The sequence below is a fragment of the Aulonocara sp. 'chitande type north' Nkhata Bay genome, linkage group LG20 (genome assembly GCF_057382095.1).
Source record: "Aulonocara sp. 'chitande type north' Nkhata Bay isolate Kocher_YH1m ecotype deep benthic linkage group LG20, A_spYH_male_GT1.1, whole genome shotgun sequence".
NCBI lineage: Eukaryota > Metazoa > Chordata > Actinopteri > Cichliformes > Cichlidae > Aulonocara > Aulonocara sp. 'chitande type north' Nkhata Bay.
Window position 1 is genome coordinate 33,891,529 of NC_141363.1, and position 21,336 is coordinate 33,912,864.

Here is a 21,336-nt window from a genome sequence, read left to right on the forward strand (position 1 = left end):
CTCTCGCTGCAACGATGTGTCTTTCCGGGGTCAGAGGGCGCCCTGTGTGTTGTTGTTGTTGCTGTGCGGTTGCCGCGCTGAGTAGTTAGCTAGCGGCAGTGTTCTTCTGCAGATGTCAATAAACGGCTGTGCTCCCTGGCTAGCTCACGGGAAGCAAGACCAAACGACACCTCCGTCTCCTCCTTGTCTGAGCTCGCCACATTGGTGTCAGAAATGGGATGATGGTGGCACCCCATGTTCTGACCCGAGTGACTTTTCCCCCGCCGGTCGTGACCGGCCGGTGCGCCAAAAGAAGGCACCTGGACATTTGCAGGACTTTGTGTGGGGTAATGGGGTCGTCGGGGACGACTGACCCCTTAGGTGGGGGCTATGTAGCGGGTCAGGGCTGTTCGGGGTTCTGTTTGTACAGTTATGTTTTGTTTATGTTGCCATAGTGACGGGTGACGCCTTCTCGCTGCGACGGTGTGTCTTTCCGGGGTCAGAGGGCGCTCTGTGTGTTGTTGTTGCTGTGCGGTTGCCGCGCTGAGCAGTTAGCTAGCGGCAGTGTTCTTCTGCAGATGTCAATAAACGGCTGTGCTCCCTGGCTAGCTCACGGGAAGCAAGACCAAACGATACCTCCGTCTCCTCCTTGTCTGAGCTCGCCACAATATTAAACATATCAGGTCCCCATAAGGAGAATCATGTGCTAACGGCTGTCTAAATGACTCGGGTAAAGTTTGTAGCATGCATGTTTGTTGTTTTTGTCTGCTTCCACTTGTCTTTGCACTAGGATGATGTCGGCATAAATGTGCAGTCATATTCATTGTGTTCCCACTAGTGCTGTCAGCGTTAATCTCGTTGAAATGACGTTAACGCCACAACACGGCAAATCTCCGTTAACGAGCTACCCCTGATCGCCCCGTGCGTGGGGCTAGACGGCCAACACGTTAACGAGCTAACTGCGCTAACACACTAGTTCCCACCCATGTAATTGAGCATTGCGTGGCACATCCAACATACTGTTTTACTTTAGTCCATGACGCGCTTACCTTCAGGGTCATATGTCACATGAAACCCAAAATAATTCCAAACGCCAGATCTGAATGAGGGTGGGGGAGGTTCAATTTGCCATGTTGCAAGGAGAGCTTAACTTCTGTCTCGCTAGCTTGCCCTGCGCTCTTCCTTCTGACGATGCTGTCTGTGTTGAACGCTCAGTGGATCTGCGCTCGACAGTGCAGCCTAGGCGGAGTAGTCGAACGCAGATTCACTGAGCGCTCAACACAGACAGCATCGTCAGAAGGAAAGTTGATAAAATAAATTACAAATTTTGTATTGTTCATACATATGCGTACCGAACCGAAAGCACTTTATCTAACGGTTCAATATCGATATGAGTATCGTTGCACCCCTATTAAGCTCCCAATGTGTTTTGACAATATAAACTTTCACAGTGCAACAACGTTTCCTCCTGAAATCCACTTTTATGTCCAAGTTGTGTCACCTTTGAGCCCCCTGTTGTCAGCTGATTGAGTGCAGTTTATTATACACATCACTCCTGATGTGTAACTGACTGCTGGTCTGACCTTTCCCCACTGATGCACACCGTTCCAGTAAAACGTGATTGAACGACATGTTGCACATGTTGGTGAACTGAACCTGCCCGAGGGTTGCTCCGCCCACTTTAGTGACTAATAAGAACTGATGAGGAACTCACTGGTTGTACACTTTTAGTTATCCTACCTCCTTAGAGTTACAGGCTGTCATGCTGCTGGGCTTTTCCAGATGTTCACAAATATGGATTAAAGCCCCCACACTCATTTTAGACCAGCGTTCCCCAACCTTTTTTGCGCCATGGACCGATTTATGTCCGACAATATTTTCACGGACCGGCCTTTAAGGTGCCGCGCATAAATACAACAAAATAAAACCAGTGCCGATACCCCCAAAAAAGAAGATTTATTCATAACACACAGGAAAACTCCTGGGGAAACCGAGTTAACGATAAAAAACATTAAAAAAATAACACTAAAAACCAATAAAAACCCCGAAAACCATAAATTTCACACCCAAGCCTCAACTCTTGCGGCCCTGTACCAAGCGACTCACGGACTGGTCTGTGGCCCAGTGGTTAGGGACCGCTGTTTTAGACCATGATTTTTTGGTATAAATATATTTAGATTGATTGTTTTTTTTTAAAAAACTGTTTTAAAAAATGTTGATATTGTGAAAAACCTTAAGGGTCTTTCAAGGTTCTTCCTTGAAAATGAAATGCCAAAAATAAACTGGGTATTTTTCTGAAATTTAACTGATTTAGATAATAATAATGATGATTGTAAAACAAAACCCTAAATGTCCTTTTATAATCTGTGTTCTCTATTCTTTCCTGCAGCACCCCGGTCATGCTGGGAATCTACATCAGTATCTTCATCATACTCGCCAACATCCTCTTCATCTGTGCCATATACTCTTGCATCAAGGTAGAGCAGGTCACCTGGACTCCATACCAAATGTTGCGCTCATTTTCTTTTTCTTGCCTTCACCGTGTATTTAACATGTTCATCATTTCCGCTCGTAGATTTTTCCAGCTGCGATGCAGACTGTCTCGAAGAAGATTGTCCAGTCTCGCACCAACAGCACGCTGGTTGGAGTATTCTCCATTATCCTCGTCTTTATCTCTGCCTTCGTTAATATGGTGAGATCAAAGTTATCGCTAAACAAATTAAGCGCATCTGCTAACTTTGTGCGACATTGTTTGAAGTCGTGCTGCTTCACTTTCATGCAGTTTGCCTGCGACACCACGGGTTTGGCTGAATGCGTCGCTGAGAAGCTGAACACCTCTGCGGTGACTCCCTGTCTGATCCGCAGCTTGAATGTGTCCGTCGAGGGGGGTCTAGAGATCTGCCCCAGCCGAGGCCCCTCCTGCCCCTTTCCTGAGGTGAGCAAACGGTCCACACGCTTTAAAAGAAGAGTCTCAGATTTGCATTTGTGTTTTCCTGACACCTATCGTCGATGATGCGTGCTTGTGACGCCGCTGCCTCCTGTTTGTGTCAGTATTTCAGCTACAGCGTGCTGCTGACGCTGCTGGCCTGCTCCGTGTTCCTGCAGATCAGCAGCATAGGGAAGCTGGCCCTCATGCTGCTCATCCAGCTCACCTTCCTGCTGCTGGTGGAGTGGCCACAAGTAGCACTGTTTGACAATGCAGACCTCTTTGTCACCTCCAATGCCATGTAAGTGAAACAAGTGTGAAATTACAAGTCACCGAGAGGGTTTACTTCATTTGTACTGATAATTTAAGGGATGAAAGGGAATGGAAGATTTTTATTTTCAGTAATTTAAGGATAAATCAAAATACTTAAAATACCCTTATTTGCTCTTTCATTGATTTTGCTTCTGTTTACTCATGAATTCGAGCATGTACAACAGTGAAATCAAGTTTGTGCATTTTATTAATATATTTGAATCTTTCTGTCTGTTTTTAGTGATTTAAATGAAACTCAGTGGTAAGTTGTTTTTTTTTTAATTATTATTGATGTTTTTGCATTTAAACCTTTGCCATTGAATTTTTTGGTCAGAACACAAACAAAAAAGTACGGTTTGTGGATTTAGCTTTTAATTCCTTCACTTCACTTCTATACATACATATTCCATTAGATTGAAATCCACAGTTTAAAACATGTTTCATTGTCTCTTTCTAAAAATCTACTTTCATTTATACCTTAGCTGCAAATATGTAGCATGAAATAAATTGATATCAAAATCAAATCCTTAGACTGCTGATGTAAATATCTCTTGCATCATCATTTTAAATGATTTATTACTACTGACTAAAAGTTGTTGTTTTTTTTTTTTAATTTAAGGCCCAGTTTCAATGAAACTACAAACCAGTGGTAAGCCTACATTCAATGTTACTTTTAATTTTTGCATCTTGTTCAGTTACTATAATGTATTTTGCCCAATTTTAAACATCACCTTTCTTTAAATGTTATTTTCTTGTTGATCTTTTGCTTGTTTCTTTCTCTGTTTAATGTTTTTTTGTAGTCTTTCTTTAATCTCACTGCTTGTCATTCTCTCCGCAGCTCGTTTGTTGTGACCAAAGTGTCCCTGAGGGTCATGACTCCAGTGATCCTCACAGTTTTTGTCCTGGCACTGTACCTGCACGCCCAACAGGTTGAATCTACTGCACGCCTCGACTTCCTGTGGAAATTACAGGTATGGACATCAGGGTCCGCTAGAGGGCGCCACCTGACAATGTTAACCTAAAAGATCTTCCATTAATACCTCAAACATGTCCATGAGTAAAAAGTTGATAGAGCTGTTGTATGGTTAATTGAAATTAATTATTATATTATTATATCACTGTGTCTATAAGAGCTGATTTAGTTAATAAATAACCTCTATTTCCAGGCCACAGAGGAGAAGGAGGAGATGGAGGAGCTGCAAGCCTACAATCGTCGCCTCCTCCATAATATCCTACCGAAGGACGTAGCCGCTCACTTCCTGGCACGTGAGCGGCGTAACGACGAGCTGTATTACCAGTCCTGTGAGTGTGTAGCCGTCATGTTCGCCTCCATCAGCAACTTCTCCGAGTTCTACGTGGAGCTGGAGGCCAATAATGAGGGAGTAGAATGCCTCCGGCTGCTTAACGAGATCATCGCAGACTTTGACGAGGTAAACTCAGCCTGTCTCGGAAGGCCGCGTGTGATCGTCATTTGTTTCTCAGGTGCAGTCACCATCTGTGATCTCCTTACTTCTCAGATCATCAGTGAGGAGAAGTACAGGCAGCTAGAGAAGATCAAGACCATCGGTTCCACCTACATGGCAGCGTCAGGTCTGAACGACTCCACCTATGACAAAGAAGGCCGTTCCCATATTACTGCACTAGCTGACTATGCCATGAGACTGAGAGAGCAGATGAAATATATCAACGAGCATTCCTTCAACAACTTCCAGATGAAGATAGGTAAGAGGAAGTTAGAGGAGGAAACACGGTGGTTATACATTGCTGGTTTTGTTGGTGCAGTTTAACTTTTTTTTGTTTTTTGTCTTGAATTGACAGGTCTGAACATTGGGCCGGTGGTTGCGGGGGTTATTGGAGCACGGAAACCTCAATATGATATCTGGGGAAACACAGTCAATGTGGCCAGTCGTATGGATAGCACAGGTGTACCTGACTGCATACAGGTAGGTTTCTTGTAACTAATAAAATCAGCCCGGATAGGTTATTAGGGAGCAATCAAATATCACTGGGTGGATTTGATGGTAATATTTTATATCTGCACATTTATAGATTGCTGTAGAAATGTGAAATAAAAACACTTTAGAGATAAGATGTCCAGGTGTGCTTTAATACTGAAATGAAATAATATAGAAACAACGATGAAAACAGAACAAAAACAAAATTTAAAGCAATAAAAAACGCAGGACTGCACATAAGTAACAAATACAGGACACATGCAGGACTATTTATACACAGAGGACAAACAGGAAGTAAAAGAAACCAAAACTTCAAAGTAAAATAAGAAATAACCAAAGAAGACCAATAGAGATATGAATACAAGCACTTAGCAGAATGTAAGAGACCTACATGAACACAAAGGGAACAAAGCGTAAACGCAGAAATGAGACTGAGGGAGGCACAACGCAGGGAACAAGACTACTATGCAGACAATAGACGAGGCTCAAACAAGAACACAAGAGACATCACAGAACTGAAAGAGTAAAGTAACAGCAAGAGACTCGATATCATGATATTAAAGATCGCAGTATACTAGAACAATAAAGAAGTAAAAACTCACAAAACTAACATTAGTCAAATAAAAATTGGAACTCAAAGCAGCTTACTATTTGCATTTTTTTCTGAGAGAAATTTATTGAGCAGATATTGAGCTTTTTAGTTGCTGAGTGCTTCTCTAAACTCAGCAGCCTTTTGCTTACTGTGTCTCTCTTCAGTTTAGTGCTGAAGTGTTTGTGGACAGTGGATTTCCCCCCCCTAAAAACTGGCAAAAGCTACTGCTAGCATTGTAAAGTTGTAAACGGTGAGATAAAATTTGTTTTAAAACTTTTATCTATTAGCGGAAGCTGAGACACTGTCTTAAATGTGAAAAACAAAACAAAACCAGAATATAATTTTTTTTTTAAAAACCCAAAAAAACCAACAAAGCAGGCCTCAAATATCTCAGTTTCAACATTTCACATATGATTTTTTTTAAAAATATTTTTGGTAAGATTTAGTGGTATGAGTGTTATTATTTACATTTTAACCAGCATCAATACGATTTAAATTAAAAGTTGCTTAATTCAGTTTTAAATGTAAAGATTTCTTGACTTCATTTTGTCAGCTTCATAATAAAAGTTTATCAGTGCAAAAACAGACGAAGAGTTTGAAGTGACTGCTTTTAAAATATTGCGCTCTTTTGTAAATCGTTGTGTACATCTTTTCACAGGTGACCACAGACCTCTACCAGGTGCTTGTAAGCAAAGGCTACGTGCTTGAGTGTCGTGGGGTCGTAAAGGTAAAAGGTAAAGGCGAAATGACAACCTACTTCCTGAATGATGGACCGCCCAACAGTTAGCAGCCAAGACAGCGGCAGCAGCAGCAGATGCTGGGATGACCCCCCCACTGCAAGGACACGGCACCACTGAGCGAGGACTCGCGGTGTGAGCGAGCGGCTAAGAACTAGAGACGCCACCACTTGAATCCCGAGCAAAGAGGGGGAAAAAGAGAAACTTTGAAGACTTCAAACGGAAAGTGTTCTAGATGAGAGGAAAATGTTCTCGTTTGACGGCCGTTTTGGATCCCGTACATGTCGAAGGACACGTGTTTTTCTCATGTCTAGCCTCTCTCTCAGGCTTCTTGAAAGATGCAAAGTCTGTTTATTTAAAACGCCTTTTAGCCTGTGTCAAAAGAAGATTAACGCTGTACATACGGCTACTTTTTTATTTTACTTTGGGTCTTTTTGTTCGTTTGTTTTCTTATTCTGTATTTTTTTTTTTTAATTTCACATGAATTACAAACAGGTACTCATGTTTTATTTCTGCATTAATTATTTATTTCGATCTCGATGTTTTGTGCAAAAAGGGTCCTTTATGAAAAAGTGTGGAAACATACGGGCACAAATATCCAGTCTATTACACGTTTTTTAAGTGTGTATGTACATGCATATTTGTGTGTGTATGAATATATGTATAAACTGAGGAGGAATATATTGACCAAAGACTAAAGTATTTACTAAAAGCAAGGCAAGACGTGTGGATATGTTCTTGCTAGAGTTAGCAATGATCTCCGCCTCTGTTATTTAAGCAGAGGGCCTGAACCCTCCGTCTTTCTGCCCAAATGCTGGCCACAAAGTCTGCTCCCTCCCTTTTTTAGACTATGTACAAAACATTTATTTCGTCTGTCATTCAGGCAGCAAAGAGCATATCACGAACCCTAAATTCAAACGCTGACCTCGATTGTTAAATTAGGTTAACTTAAAACTGACTAAAGACGACTAAGGATGTTATCAGAAGGTTATACCTGAGCAGTAAAAGTAGAGCCAGCCAGGATTTGGCCCCTCTTCATCCTCACTTCACATCCGATTGGTTCCTTAGAGCTTGAGCCGTTTTTTCGGCCGTGACAGTACACCGACATCGACTGCTCCTTCCCTTTCAGAGAGGTATTGTTTTGGTACAGATGGAAATGAAGGAACTTAGATCCGAGACCCGTTCCAGAGCCTTCGGGGGGGGAGGGGGAGAAACTTTGGATTTCAATGCATCGGTATCGCACAGCCTGATTCTTCTATGAAGAAGAAATAGATGAAGGAAATTAATATATATTGATTTTAACTGAATACTGTGCTTTGTAATCCTGAAGGGGCATAACTATTTTCACTGTGAGGTTTTTATGATACAATGAAACTGCTTTCTTGCCAAACATAACTGCTTTGAAGCATGTCTGATTGTGGTATCTGGTTTTCATTTTTGTTCGTTTTCAGCGTAGGGTATTTTGTATCACTTCTGTATCCATCATTTGTATATTCTTAATGTTGTTATTATTATGATGATTCTGATTAATTATTATGCTTAATATGATGACTCCATTCCGATGAAGAGGATCAAAGACCAGCACGCTTTCTTGTAAAATGCCAGTCGTAAAGCTCCAGCTCACTGGTACCAACTGATCAACTGCAGCCAATGAGTTCTGCTGTTCAGTCCTGATGTACAGTACAGTATTTTTAAGCTGACGATAGGTGTGATCATGTATAGTAAGTAATAACCATTAGCTGCCTTTGCAGCAGAGCCCAAGTGGTGTATGCTCACATAAGCATAGCAGTAAACACACACACATTTACAAATGAATCACTGTGCTTTTTTTGTTTTTTGCTCTTTTTTTTTTTTTTTTTTTTTTTTTTTAATTCATGCCACTACTGCAGTATTGTAAATCTCAGCCAGGCTTTTCGGTGACCTCCACACACGTTAAAGTTCTCAGTGGTAACAAACAGCATCCCTCGTGTTACGCTGTTTAAAGAGGACAAGGTCGAGTTGGTAGGCCTTCACATATTTTCTCTCCTATTACACCCGCCTCAGTGGAAAATGAAAGCACTGATTGCTGAGTCTGATTGCCTTAAGTTGACATAAAACAAATCACAGATTAACACTAAATGGGAAGTGTGCTTGCTTTCCCTGCCTGGACCGCTAATGTTTGGGCAGAGAGAGAGAAAGAGGGACAAGGGCTCGTCGACATTATTATTATTATTTTTTACGTTAACTTTCTCATCGTTGTAAAGGTCTTGGTTCCCCCGGGCGCAGCTTTCTGTTAATTTGTAGGATCAGCCCTGACTCAGCTCTTCCCTCACACTTAGCAGTGGCAACCAACAGTTGATCACGTTTGTACCAAAGCCAGCTCACGCAGCCCTGTGCTTTTGGTCCCTCCTGTGCAATGATACTCGGGCTTGCGTCTAGAGGACAGTAATGCAACGGAGATCACCAACTATCACATGAACTGTGACCAATGAAGAGTGATTCGTATAAAGCAAAGAGTTTATAAAATGCACTTGAGTTTATTATAAAGATGTTCATTGTATGTATTCTATTTCTATTGGCTGTCCATAGACTTGTGTTGATTGTTAACTCTTGGGATGCTTTTGGGAGGGGAAGGGAAGAGGAGAGGGAAGGAAGGTTTGTCCCCATACTACTGAAACAGTGTTTTTGCTCAGGCCTGATGAATCCTTCCGTATTTGTTTTTGTTTTATTTGTATTTTTCCCTGAGTTGGAAGAGTTGAAAAGGGGATTTTTTTTTGTTGTTTTGTTTTTTGCAAAGTTTTGAAGGACGAGAAGAGTTGAGGACTATGACAAAGAGAAAAATAACATTTCCCCTTGAAGAAAAAAATAAAAAAAAATCAATGGCTGTTTTGTGTGACTGTATTTTTGCTCCTGATGCTGAATGTGACTCAGTCATTATCTTTGCTTTATAGAAACCTCCAGTAGTCTTAGCTTCCCTAAACCTTATTCTGCCAGAGGTTTTTTCCTGTTAAAAAGGAGTTATTCCTTCCCACTGTCACCAAGTGCTTGCTCATAGGGTGCTGTCTAATTATTGGGGGTTTTTTTCCCTCTATTATTGTAGGGTCTTTACAATATAAAGCACCTTAAGGTGACTGTTGTGATATATAATTAAAACTAAATTGACCTGAGTTCCTTTTTTGTAAGAAAAAAGGGTTTTAGATCACATTTTTTATGTAGGGGGACCTTAAATCCATCATTTTTATGTGTAGGAAACAAGCCTTCAAACCAAGGTATTCTCAAAGGTAAAGGGCAACAGCAGCAGGAAACATGAGAAAAGACTCCTGATGATCAGTGCACCAACATTATCGGCATATATAAGCTGCTGAGGGCAGCACAGTGGCGTAACGGTTAGTGCTTTTACCTCCCAGCAAGTATTTCCTGTGTTTAAATCCACCATCTGTTCAGGGCCTTACTGTGTGGTGTTTACATGTATTTCAGCTTCCTCCTACAGTCTGAAGACATGCAGTTAGTGGGGTTAATTGGTTCACGTAGATTGACCATAGGTATGAATGTGAATGGTTGTCTGTCTCACTGTGTTAGCCCTTTGAGAGACTGGCCAAGGTGTACCCTGCCACTTACCCATAAGCTCCAGCCCCTCTGACCTTTGAGGGTCAGATTCATTGACCTCAAATTGGATAAGGGGAAATAACTGGGTGGATATTACCGATTTCTAACTGTTGGTATCTGTTATGGCCACAGGCTTTTGTGCAAGGTTTGCCATGTGTGTGTGTGTGTGTGTGTGTGTGTGTGTGTGTTGCAGGAGTTTCCTGGAAAACCTGGCCCTCCACACCCGGCCAGGGACATTTGAACCCTGCCTTTTGAGACCTCGCCCTGTCTTCACTCCGACTACTCCTTTGCTGACAGTGTTTGCACCGCCTCCATGCAATGGCAACCCTGTTTGTTTTGTTTTGTTTTGTTTTATTTGACCTATTATCTTAATTCAGTTTCTAAACATACAACTGCCATCCATTCATGGCTTTGCACCACTGATACAGCCTTACATGAACCATGATTATTACTAAGTTTAATAAACCTTTGGTAATCCCTATTCAGTGGGTGGTGTGACTCCATTCTTTGTTGTGGCCTTTGAGGCAGTCATAATAGCACCAGCATGTATATAACAGCCAACAAATGAGCATGAAGAGACAGGAGAAACCATTCACAGCACAAACACAGAAACTAGCTGACCTGAGTATAAACGGAAAGGGAAATCTTTTTATGTTTTGTGTTTCTCAAAGACATAAATTGTGACACGATTAGATTTCAGGGAACAAACCGTTATCATTCTGCTGAAGGATCCCAGTGTCAGCCCATACTGTACTGATTTCACTGCTTCAGCACTGGAGGAGGTAAATATATTTCAGACACATAAGAAATAGGAAGCCTCAGTCATCACATACTAGTTGGCAGTTTTGATTTCCAGTGCCAAACAGGAAGTCTTCAAGGACTGGGTTTCAGGATCAGTTACTGCAACTTGTGAACTTGCGGTCATGCATACTTTATGAGATGAATATATAAGAGATTAAATTCGCTCAAACATGTGTTTATATTCCCAGATTCCAGCACAGAAGTGACAGAATCCCTCACCTGGTGTAACAGAGCTGAAACCTTTGTAGACTTACTTTCTGAGTCTACAAACACTGCTTACACACTGCTTTTTTTATGACTTAAATTGAAATATGTACTTTCAAACTTAATTATATTTTTTTTAACTGTAAGTAACCAACCTTAATTACCATGAGCATCTCAACTCTGAAAGTAATTGTAAGAGTTATTATTTGATTATTTTAGGAATCACTGCACTTACACATGGCTCCTTAACAAAGGGGATGTTGCTGACATGGTTTTGCTGTGGTGAAACCCAAAATCCACATCTTAAATCTTTTCTCTTTGTCTTCTTATGGGGCTGTTTTAATGCCATGTAAATGAGAACCACTGGTGAAAAAAAATCTTAATTTGTTGCCAAGGTTGGTACTTTAAAGAAAAAAAAACTGGCTAAAAAGGTGAAATTAGATGCCTTTTTTAAAGGCTTTGTATGACTTAATAAATGGAAATATTAAATAATGCAATACAGCAATGAACACAACTAACACATGAATTATGGTAAAACTTCAATTCACGTTAATCATTTTAAAAGAGCTCATTATCTTTAATTATGCAACTTTTTTCATACTAGGCAATGACATCACAAGAATATCAGGCGTGAGTTTAATGTAAGTTGTTTTGGAAGTCTTAAAACATATCAGCACGTCATGGCATGGAATGAAAAATGAACTGTTAGCTGGCATTATCTCTTTTCCTTTCAAAAAGGATGCTCCAGTGTATCCTCTGTGTAAGGAGGTAATACAAGAATCGCCAAAGCGACTCTAATGGTGACTATAATGGTGAGTTCCATTTGAAGCTGGAATTTCTGAGTTCCCGAGAGGAATTTTTAATTGCAATGCCCATTTATATATCAAATACTTTTCAAGATAAATATATATTTTTAGATGGTCCGTCAGCCCACTTCCACCATGTTTTTCCCACACTTTGAAATCTGAGGCAATGTTTGAACATGATTACCTCAAAAACCAAAAGCCTGAAATTTTCGCTGGTCTTTCTTACCATAAAAATAAATCATGACCTATAATTTGGGACGGACACATAAAAAAAAAATATCAGAAAATGCATTTGCCATGCAATGTGGAACAAATATGCAAGTAGTCTTGTAAAGTTCCATATTTGAGCACACAAAAAAGAAATTAACAATGCAAAAAATGACTAGTGGCAATCTGTAAATTGTAACTAAAACATGCAAAACATTTTCTAAAAATGATTTTTTTTGGTGATAAAAATTATGGAAATGCTCTTTTCATTCAACTTTCGTGCTGGATTTAGCAAATATGATACAAGTTATACCACAGAAACAACAATATCAGCAGATCTGAACAGAAAAAATATTCAAATAGTTTCCAAACTGTAATCAAATTAAAACTGAGACAATAACTTAAAATATATGTGTACTTTTTTCATTTTTCACACCCACTTTATATGCATGCACATTGGCCTGGAAGGGTCAGATAAGTCATACTGAGTTTAAAAAATAATAAGAGGCATTAAAATTCAACAAGTAAAAATAAACACAGAAAAAAATATTAAATGTATTGAAAAAAACTAGTAACTCATCTGAAATGACTAGTCTTCAAGGAAAGGTTGCTGTGTCCAGATGATTTAAACACAAAATTATGACAGAAATCAGAGATAGTTGCCCAGAAAATGTTCTAAAAATTCAATGATCTGAGATGTAAGGACCCTTATTGTTAGTGATGCATCAATGGCCCTGTACCTTACTATGGAGTAAAGCAAATCCTGTTTTTCCTTGCTTTAATAACTTTAAGACTGAATACCCTTTTGTTTTTCTCCAATGAGCAACCCTCCAACATTTTTACACCTCCAAAAACTGGCTGAGCAGTAACTTTCTACAAAGGCTTAATACTGTACATGTCATTCAAAGAATTACTTAAATGTAAAAAAAGAGAGCACACTCATTACAAAAATAGGCTTAACACTATTGCATGAGGCAAAAAAAAAAAAAACCTCTAAAAGTGTGCATGTTGTCAGTTTAATTTCACGTTTTCACATCATGTTTGTTGCTGTTTTTATGTGTGAGGTAATTTGTGTTACTCCAAAAGTTTTCATAACAGGCTGAAGTTCGGGTCCGTCTTTAACATTTCTTTAACAAACCTATGAAAGTAATAAAAACAAGTTCACTCACATGTTATAAAAAATAAAACAAAAAAATTATTTGATTTGAAAATGTTACATACTTGGTCATTTCGCTGTTCTTTCGAGGAAACCGTCTGACTAGCATCCATGGCTCAGGGTTCTTGGACACCATCCAGCCATACCTCTGGCTCTCTGTCAGAGGCACCATGTAGAGCTGGTTTGGAGCTGGAGAACAGAGGAAACCAAGGCTCTCATTGTTTGATGCAGCTGTTTACTCATCAACATTCACATCTGTTATATTTACTAACATCTAGGTGTTTGAAGCCGCTTAATCATCGCTTCGCATCTCTCATGGCTCCCATTGTGTATGTCAGTGCTGTGGGGAAGAGGCTGGTCAGAAAGTTGGCAGTCCTCTACACATCTGAGGTGTCTCGGTTGTTCTTGAAGAGAAGGTGGCATCCCGGCTTTGATGTTGCTGTTGCCATCTGTAATGAGATATGTTACCACTGCTGTTACAACTAAATATGGTCTAATAAAGCTTGTCAATGGCCCTAAAGGACAATATTAAGTTGCCTGCTGCTACAATCAATCTAATAGAGCAAATTTGGGGATTTGACGGATATACATCAGGGATGTGCAGCAACTGTGTGATGGCATCATGTCAATATGGACCAAAATCTCTGAGGAATATTTCCAGCGCCTTGTTGGATCGATGCCACAAAGAATAAAGGCAGTTCTGAAGGCAAAGGGGAGAAGCAATTACTGAGTGTAATTTAATTCTATTTTACTGACCAAATAAAAAGTCAAAAGATTGTGAAAATAAATTAGGTATTAATAAATTAAAATCAAAGTTCATGGTGTAGACATAAATCAAATGTCTACACCATGAACTCCAAATACAGACTGCTATCTTTTATTCTTTTTGAAGAGTTTTGAAATTATGAGCCAATTTTCCACGTAGCTAAACCTTTAGGTAACTCTAGGCCAAAAGACAACCAAGCCCCGCTTTCAGACCTATTGTTCACATAAGCGAAAGCAAAGCTCTCCTTACCGTTAGGATTAGACGGTCCCCGGGGATTCAGTATCATTCTATCGCCTATCGGGTTCTGATAACCCAGGTATGTCAAACCAAAAAAGGTCATAACGTTGCAGTTTGTCTGCCCGAACCTGCCGTAGAGACACACCAGAGACAAAACCCCCTGTAAATAAACCAGAACTTTCCGTTTACACATAACCATGGCAACAAGCCCCGCCTACCCGGAACCAACTTAATGATAAATAACTTGCTAGATTTCAAAGATGTCTGGTGCGAGTTAGGGCTGTCGTATATCTGTTGGATTCACATCATTACAAAGAAAAAATCTGTAATCATATTGGCATAAAAAAGGTTCAGTTAGAAAAGACAAAACAGATAGTGATTATAAAATTGTGTTTCGCTAACGTTATGAAGAATTTCTTTTTACTACTGATACTGCTATATCTCAAAAGCAGTAAATTTAATTTCTAAGGGTTTCTAAGGGTTCAAAATTCACTGTTCTACAATTTTCAAATAACTCTATAACTAAAATCTGTGTGGACTGTCACACATTTAACATTTCACACAAATAATTTAAACTGCCTGGCATGCAAAACAATGTCAGGAAGTCAGAAGTAGTTAGTGATCTGTAAATATTTGGTCCAGATCACCTGAAGGCATTTAAACACAGCCAGTTCCCAGATGAAATAAAACTAAAAATACGAGGTGTTTTGCTGTATATATCAACAAAATTTTAAAAGCCGTTGATTAATGGGTAAAACCCTATGTAGAAAAAGTAACAATTTATAACTCAATGTCTTTATAACTCACTTTTAGACTAACAACTTCACCTATGATATCTTAAAGGTTACCCCTAGCAGATCATTACATGGAGAAACCTTTGGAATGCAAGCATGCTGATCCACACAGGTATGCACACATGGGTATTCACAGACGCGGACTAAAGCTTTCTTGGCTGCTACCTCAAAGCACACTGTGCGCTGTCTATCTTGCGTGCTGCACAATATCGTTTATTATTTAGTAAATATTGATATCTATGGCTAGCTAGTTTATTGTGATGGTGCTTTGTTTTCTCTATTATTATGTTGCTCTTTGTTGTTTGCTGTCTCCTCTGTTTGTTTTTTTTGTTTGTTTGTTTTTTTTTCTCCATACAGGTGACCCAGGAGTTCTTTTTTTTTTTTTCTCTCTCTCTCTTCCCCCCCCTTCTCACCGTCTCTTCTCCCCTTTGGTTTTCTTTCTTTCTCTCCCCCTCTTTCTCTCATTCATTCCCCCTGTCCTATTTATTAAAAAAAAAAAAAAAAAAAAAAATGACAGAGGATGAACTGAAGCTCTGCCATCACGTAATGTCGCATACTGCTGTTTCTGATGTCATTTAAAAAAAAAAAAAAAAAAAAAAAAAAAGTAAAATCAATTGCTCGCTGCTACCTGTTGTCTTTTGTGAACCCAATAAGCAATAAGGGGGGGGGGGGGGGGGCTACAAGAATCCAAGGATGTCTTTCCCAGTTTCTTGGTGATCACTCCCTGGAGTTTAAATGCCTAATGTAGAGGAAATTTCAGAGATGAGCCCAGATCTGGGGTCTATTTGAAGGAATGAATGTGTCTCACTGGGTCATTAGCCAGGGGGAGTGAAGCACTGTGGACCAGTGTGAAGAGGCAAAGAGAGGGTTTGTAATCCTCTATAGCCAATGGGACACAGCCAAATGTCTGTCTTGGGACACACTAGGACATTTTTGTTCCACAAACAAGTGAGACACACACACACACACATAGCCACACATACATGCATAAACACACACAGACACACACGCACACACAACTCTAGAAAGCCATTGCTCCCACTCTTGTAATCCTCATTGGGTATTCCGACAGAGTTTTGCCGTGGACACCAAGTTGACAGAGTTAGAGAGAAAAAGAGGAACGTGGGGAGGGAGGGAGGAAAAAAAAAAAAAAAAAGAAAAAAAAAGAAATGCTTATTTCTAATAATGCATTGATATACACTGCATACATGTTATACAAAAATAGAATATTTGCTGTATAATGTTATTTAAACTGTGTTTGTGATCTAATTTTATATACAATATTAAAAATAACTCTTGCAGTAAAAGATAAAAAGGATACAAGTAAAGTGTGAAAGCAGTAAAAATCCAAGTTAAAAGAATAGAAAATTAAAGACAATTAACAAGCTAAGACAAGAGACATCGAAGAAAACATGTAAAAGCTGTGGAATAAATAAAACATCTCTTCCAAACGATAAACCGGTTTGAGCAGTTGTTGTTCTTTTTGATTGATTAAATTGTTTCCTACTACCAGCCAAATTACACGTTCAAAAAACAATAATGGATGGGTTCAACACTTAGACCCATATAGGGATATGGGTAATGTGTAAGTGCTGATTAGAATTTACAATATAAACATTGTGTTAACTGCAGTAATTGTTCTGTAGATCATTATTTTCACATATATTTATTTTATATTATTTGTAAACACTTCTTACTCCATCATAGATGAAAATAAATATCACATGAAATCTGGTACATGGAAATTGAGTTTAATAATATACTTACTATAACAAAAAAAAAGCATGCTGGTGGGTTTTATTTAAAGACCATTCAGCACATTTGCCAGCAATAAATGATTTTCTTTATGACTTAGTAAGTAAGTAAAACTTTATATAATTGCTTTCTTAAAGATTTTTACTGTTTTCTCTCATTTTTTTCTGCTCTGTTTTATGTCAGCACTACCTTGTGCTAATCATGTGCTTCTTCAGCCATCAATTCACCCAATCAGTAAAGTTAGCGATAACCTGCTTTTTGAGTTTGCTGTTCATTTCATACTACATCATTTACAAAGCCCCTCCACAAATGGCCTGTATTTGTATAGCGCTTTTCTAGTCCCTAAGGACCCCAAAGCGCTTTACACAACCTGTCATCCACCCATTCACACACTGGTGATGGCAAGCTACATTGTAGCCACAGCCACCCTGGGGCGCACTGACAGAGGCGAGGCTGCCGGACACTGGCACCACCGGGCCCTCTGACTACCACCAGTAGGCAACGGGTGAAGTGTCTTGCCCAAGGACACAACGACCGAGACTGTCCAAGCTGGGGCTCGAACCGGCAACCTTCCGATTACAAGGCGAACTCCCAACTCTTGAGCCACGATCGCCCCAACCACCATACCTCCCTTTGGCAGTGTGGGGAGACTCAGGGGACTCATCCTTGAGCATAATAGCGTGTTCCCAGATTCTTCAGGTCTCAGCTGTTCTCCTAGACTTTACCTTAAAGAGGAGCTCAAGCCTCAACTTCAGAGGCCTCTCCAAGATTCCAGGGCACCGGGCGCAAATGATAAAGACCATAAAGGGAAAGTAAAATGGACTAAGAAAAACCAGTTTAACCAGTTTGCCGGTGATTGTATCTCCCTCCACTGTGATCTGGGCAAAGACACACGAGCTCTAAAGTGAACAACCACACTGGTTGCTTTTTTCATGACTGCAGACACACACTCACACAACAGTGAGTGTCTGCAGTCATGAACATTACAAAACATGGTTTAGTCTCTGTAATAGTTTGGGGTCCACTCACGCTAGTGGTGTTGGGGATCTTGTCAAAATTGATGGAATTATGAACGCAGAAATGCGCCGTCAGATTTTGATCCACCATGTAATACCACATTAAAGCATCTGATTGGAAATTGCTTAATTTTTCAGCATGACAACAATCCCATACACATTATCAGTACAGTAGAGGTATACCTGGATAGAAAAACAGAGTGGAATCCTATCAGTGGTCTCTGGGTCATGACTGCTTCAATATTATTCAATATTAGTGAAGCAGTCATCTGTTATCTTGACAGAAAATGGAACAAAAGGCAACCAACATTTAAAGAAGAGCTTTGAACGTCCTTTAAGAAGCCCAGAGAACTATTTCTAAAGACTACTTAAAGAAATGACAAGAAAGCTTGCCTAAGTGAGTTCAGGCTGTGTTGAAGAATAAAGGTGGTCATACCAAATATTGGCTTTCAAGTTAGAATTATACAAACTCTCTTTTTCCCTTACATACTGTATTTCTATGTGTGTGACTCGAGATTTTGCACAGTACTGTACCCCTTGTTAAAAATCTAGTACGGGTTAACTTTCAGTTTGGCTCTGACAGCTGTTTGAAACGGATGTTTTGGCGTTGTCCTGGCCTCCCGACCACCAGTGTGATCATAGTGTTTCATAATGAGGCCTGGTCCGCTCTCCTCAGGATGGTCCACAGTGTCTTACACACAGCTCCTGCTGCCCTGCTCACAGAGATCTTACTGGAGGATGATGCCAGCACAGATGGTGAGTGCATTCACAGTACTGCATGATGAAGCTGTTGTAATTCTATTCACACTGCACATCAGTGGTTCTTCAAACCTTATTTTACTGTCATTGCTTGCATTTAAAACACACACTTTACCTATGAAGAAAGTACTTAGAAGATTATTAGGAATATTAGCAGTAAAGTGTGTTTGCTGGACATGTATATTGGCAGGTATATTGCTTCTGAGAGGACAAAAAGACTGTGACATTAATTGATCTTTTCCATATGCAACCATTTTCTAAAGCACATATCCAATTCCCAGGTGCCATCAGATCCATTATTCAGAAAGAGAGATGCTACACTTGGGCTGGGTTACCAGGTCATCACAGAGAAACAAGCAATAATTCAGATCTCCGGCCAATTTAGAATAACAAGTTAAACTAAGATGCATCTCTTTGGTGGAAGTAAAGATAGAGTCAACCCTTGGAAAGAAAAGCGTTTGGGCTTCTTTAAGTTGCTTGAAGACGTTTCACCTCTCATCCAAGAAGCTTCTTCACTTCTGAGGTCAAATGGTGAAGAGTCCCAGATTTAAGCCCCATGGGAGTGTCGACCCAAGAAGGACAAATGATCCTAATCATTTACCTTTACAATACCTAATCACATGAGCGAAGGTGTGAAAACAGGTGTAGGTCACAATCAGCAATCACAATAAGGTTTCAGGTGAACTCATTGTGAGACCTTGCCCCACCCTATTAGGTGATTTCCTGAGGTTAAAAGGCCCAGGATGTTAGTGGGGGTTAAGGCGTCTTTGAAGGGATCTCAAAACTGGATTATAGATGGCAGACAGTTTGTGTCAGACCCAGCCACAAAAAACTAGTTCATCCCAAAGACAAAACTCCTTGTCTTCAAGCACAGACACTTTTCTTTCCAAGCTCCTTAGACTACGATGACTTGACCTGGATGACTGAGAACCTTTACAGACATTATTCAACCCATAAACAGAGAGGCCGCAGCCAGTTGAACCCACACCCGTTTGCTGCAAATACCAACCACCGTACCACTCTCTGCACCACAAATCTCTGCTCCGAAAATGTAATACTGCTATCTACTGACACACTAAAGTAACTATTTTGCCACAGTCTAGATTTATACCTGCCTGTACACACACACACACACACACACACACACACACACACACACACACACACACACACACACACACATATAAAATATTGGGACTAATGATGAGCAGATGGAGTTCTGAGGAGGTGAGAATTTGGAAATATCCTTAAAGGTAAGAGACAGACTACAGACCTGTCCACCTGCCCTGCTTTTTGTTGTGTTTTTGTAAGAGCATGCAATACAGCTATTTTTGAGTTACCTCATCTTCTGAGTCCTGCACTTTGGGCTTATTCTGCCACACAGTAACTCTTTACATTTCCATGTTTTCTCAAACTGAGCCCGTAGTTGGAACAGGAAGTAGCAAGTTTATGTTTCCTCATTCTTATCACTTTGTATCTAAATACTGCATTGTTCTTATTTCCAGAATTTGAAGAACCCCTCATCAGGCAAGTGTTTGACAGTATCTGCAGGAACTCTGATATTAACTTTGTGCAAATCAGCCCAAGCCAGTCAAAGCTGGATCTTCATCAGGGACTTGTCATGGATTTATGTGTGTGGACTCTTCTTTGAGGATGTGTATCAGCTGTGGTGTGATCCGTGTTTAAGTGTTGGTCTCCTACTACAGTAACTCAAATTTTTTTTCTTATCACAAAGAAGGATTTTTGTCACTGTTTGGTAAATGCCCTCTTGGCTTAATTATTTGTACTGCTGAGCCTCATGTTAGTTCCACCTAAACTTTGAAAAGACTTTTAGTATAATGCAAGTGTTGTGCACTTCTTCAAAACAGTTACACAATGTTACACAAGTCTATAAGGCCGGAATGAAAAAGGGGAATCATTATAGTTGCTCTTTCTTTCACTAGTTATGTATGCGCATGTGACTGCTGAAATAAAGGTCTGTGAATATTCTGTATTTTGATTATAATGTAAGTCCCCTCCAACCAAAGACTTAACAGTTGGCTCTCTTGCACCAGCCCCCTACTCTCATTAAAAATCATAATGTCGATCACCACTGCAAAAAAGAAGGGACTCAAAGCAGATTCCTGATATATTCCCACCCCACCTTAAACTCATCTGTCAGTCCTACCACACACCTCGCAACTGTTTTGCTTTCCCCATACATGTCTTGCACCACCTTTAAATACTTCTCTTCCACTCTTGACTTCCTCATGCACTATCACAGTTCCCCTCTTGGCACCCTACCATATGCTTTTTCTATATCAACAGCTTTTTTTTATACTTCTTCATCAACACTCTCAAAGAAAACATTGCATTGTTGGTGCTGTTTCTTGGCATGAAGCCATATTGCTGCTCACTGACCATCACCTCTGTCCTTATAGCTTCAACAGCTCTTTCCTATCTGTTCATGGTATGACTCATCAACTTTATCCTTCATAGTTACTATAGCTTCACACATCACCTTTGTTCTTGAAAATCAAAACCGGTACATCATCATCTCATTCTCCAGGTTAAATACTCTGCTTAAGAAGTCCATTGCTCTCTACCTCCAGTGTCTACACAGTCTCTAGAATGTCTTCTGGTACAGACCGCCTTTCCACTCTCCCTTTTTGCATTTCCTGATTCACTAGCTTTCCTCCATTTGTCCTCTTCTCACTCTCATCTTCTTTCATGAACTTTGTTTGAGAAAAAAATTTATTTATATAACCAT

At 39.9% G+C, this 21,336-nt stretch overlaps 2 protein-coding genes across 3 annotated transcripts in view; one reads left to right on the forward strand and one right to left on the reverse strand.

Annotated features, from left to right (window-relative positions):
• LOC147306067 (adenylate cyclase type 6-like) overlaps positions 1 to 9,365 on the forward strand; it is a 54,880-nt gene extending 45,515 nt beyond the window's left edge. For both annotated transcript variants that reach the window (XM_086279009.1, XM_086279010.1), the window contains exons 14-24: positions 2,369 to 2,456; positions 2,555 to 2,671; positions 2,762 to 2,914; positions 3,031 to 3,206; positions 3,459 to 3,479; positions 3,837 to 3,866; positions 4,056 to 4,188; positions 4,384 to 4,647; positions 4,735 to 4,939; positions 5,036 to 5,160; positions 6,423 to 9,365. In XM_086279009.1, coding sequence (XP_086135135.1) covers positions 2,369 to 2,456; positions 2,555 to 2,671; positions 2,762 to 2,914; positions 3,031 to 3,206; positions 3,459 to 3,479; positions 3,837 to 3,866; positions 4,056 to 4,188; positions 4,384 to 4,647; positions 4,735 to 4,939; positions 5,036 to 5,160; positions 6,423 to 6,551 — 1,441 coding nt within the window. In that variant the 3' untranslated portion in view covers positions 6,552 to 9,365. The remainder of the gene's footprint in view (positions 1 to 2,368; positions 2,457 to 2,554; positions 2,672 to 2,761; positions 2,915 to 3,030; positions 3,207 to 3,458; positions 3,480 to 3,836; positions 3,867 to 4,055; positions 4,189 to 4,383; positions 4,648 to 4,734; positions 4,940 to 5,035; positions 5,161 to 6,422) is intronic.
• Positions 9,366 to 13,098: 3,733 nt separating this feature from the next.
• spmip11 (sperm microtubule inner protein 11) lies at positions 13,099 to 14,462 on the reverse strand. The gene is made up of 4 exons (XM_086277583.1): positions 14,276 to 14,462; positions 13,533 to 13,709; positions 13,326 to 13,449; positions 13,099 to 13,242 (listed from the first exon to the last, which is right to left on the reverse strand). Exons 1-4 carry the CDS (start codon positions 14,460 to 14,462, stop codon positions 13,194 to 13,196), a joined length of 537 nt encoding a protein of 178 aa, XP_086133709.1. The 3' UTR covers positions 13,099 to 13,193.
• Positions 14,463 to 21,336: the final 6,874 nt, after the last annotated feature.

What these genes read in the sequence shown, in the direction of transcription:
- spmip11 (XM_086277583.1), bottom strand. Translation starts at nt 14,462, where the DNA reads ATGGTTATGTGTAAACGGAAAGTTCTGGTTTATTTACAGGGGGTTTTG. An exon ending in GCGGCTTCAAACACCTAGAT is followed by an intron (nt 13,450 to 13,532) that starts GTTAGTAAATAT and finishes TCTGTTCTCCAG; the next exon opens with CTCCAAACCAGCTCTACATG. An exon ending in AAGAACAGCGAAATGACCAA is followed by an intron (nt 13,243 to 13,325) that starts GTATGTAACATT and finishes TTACTTTCATAG; the next exon opens with GTTTGTTAAAGAAATGTTAA.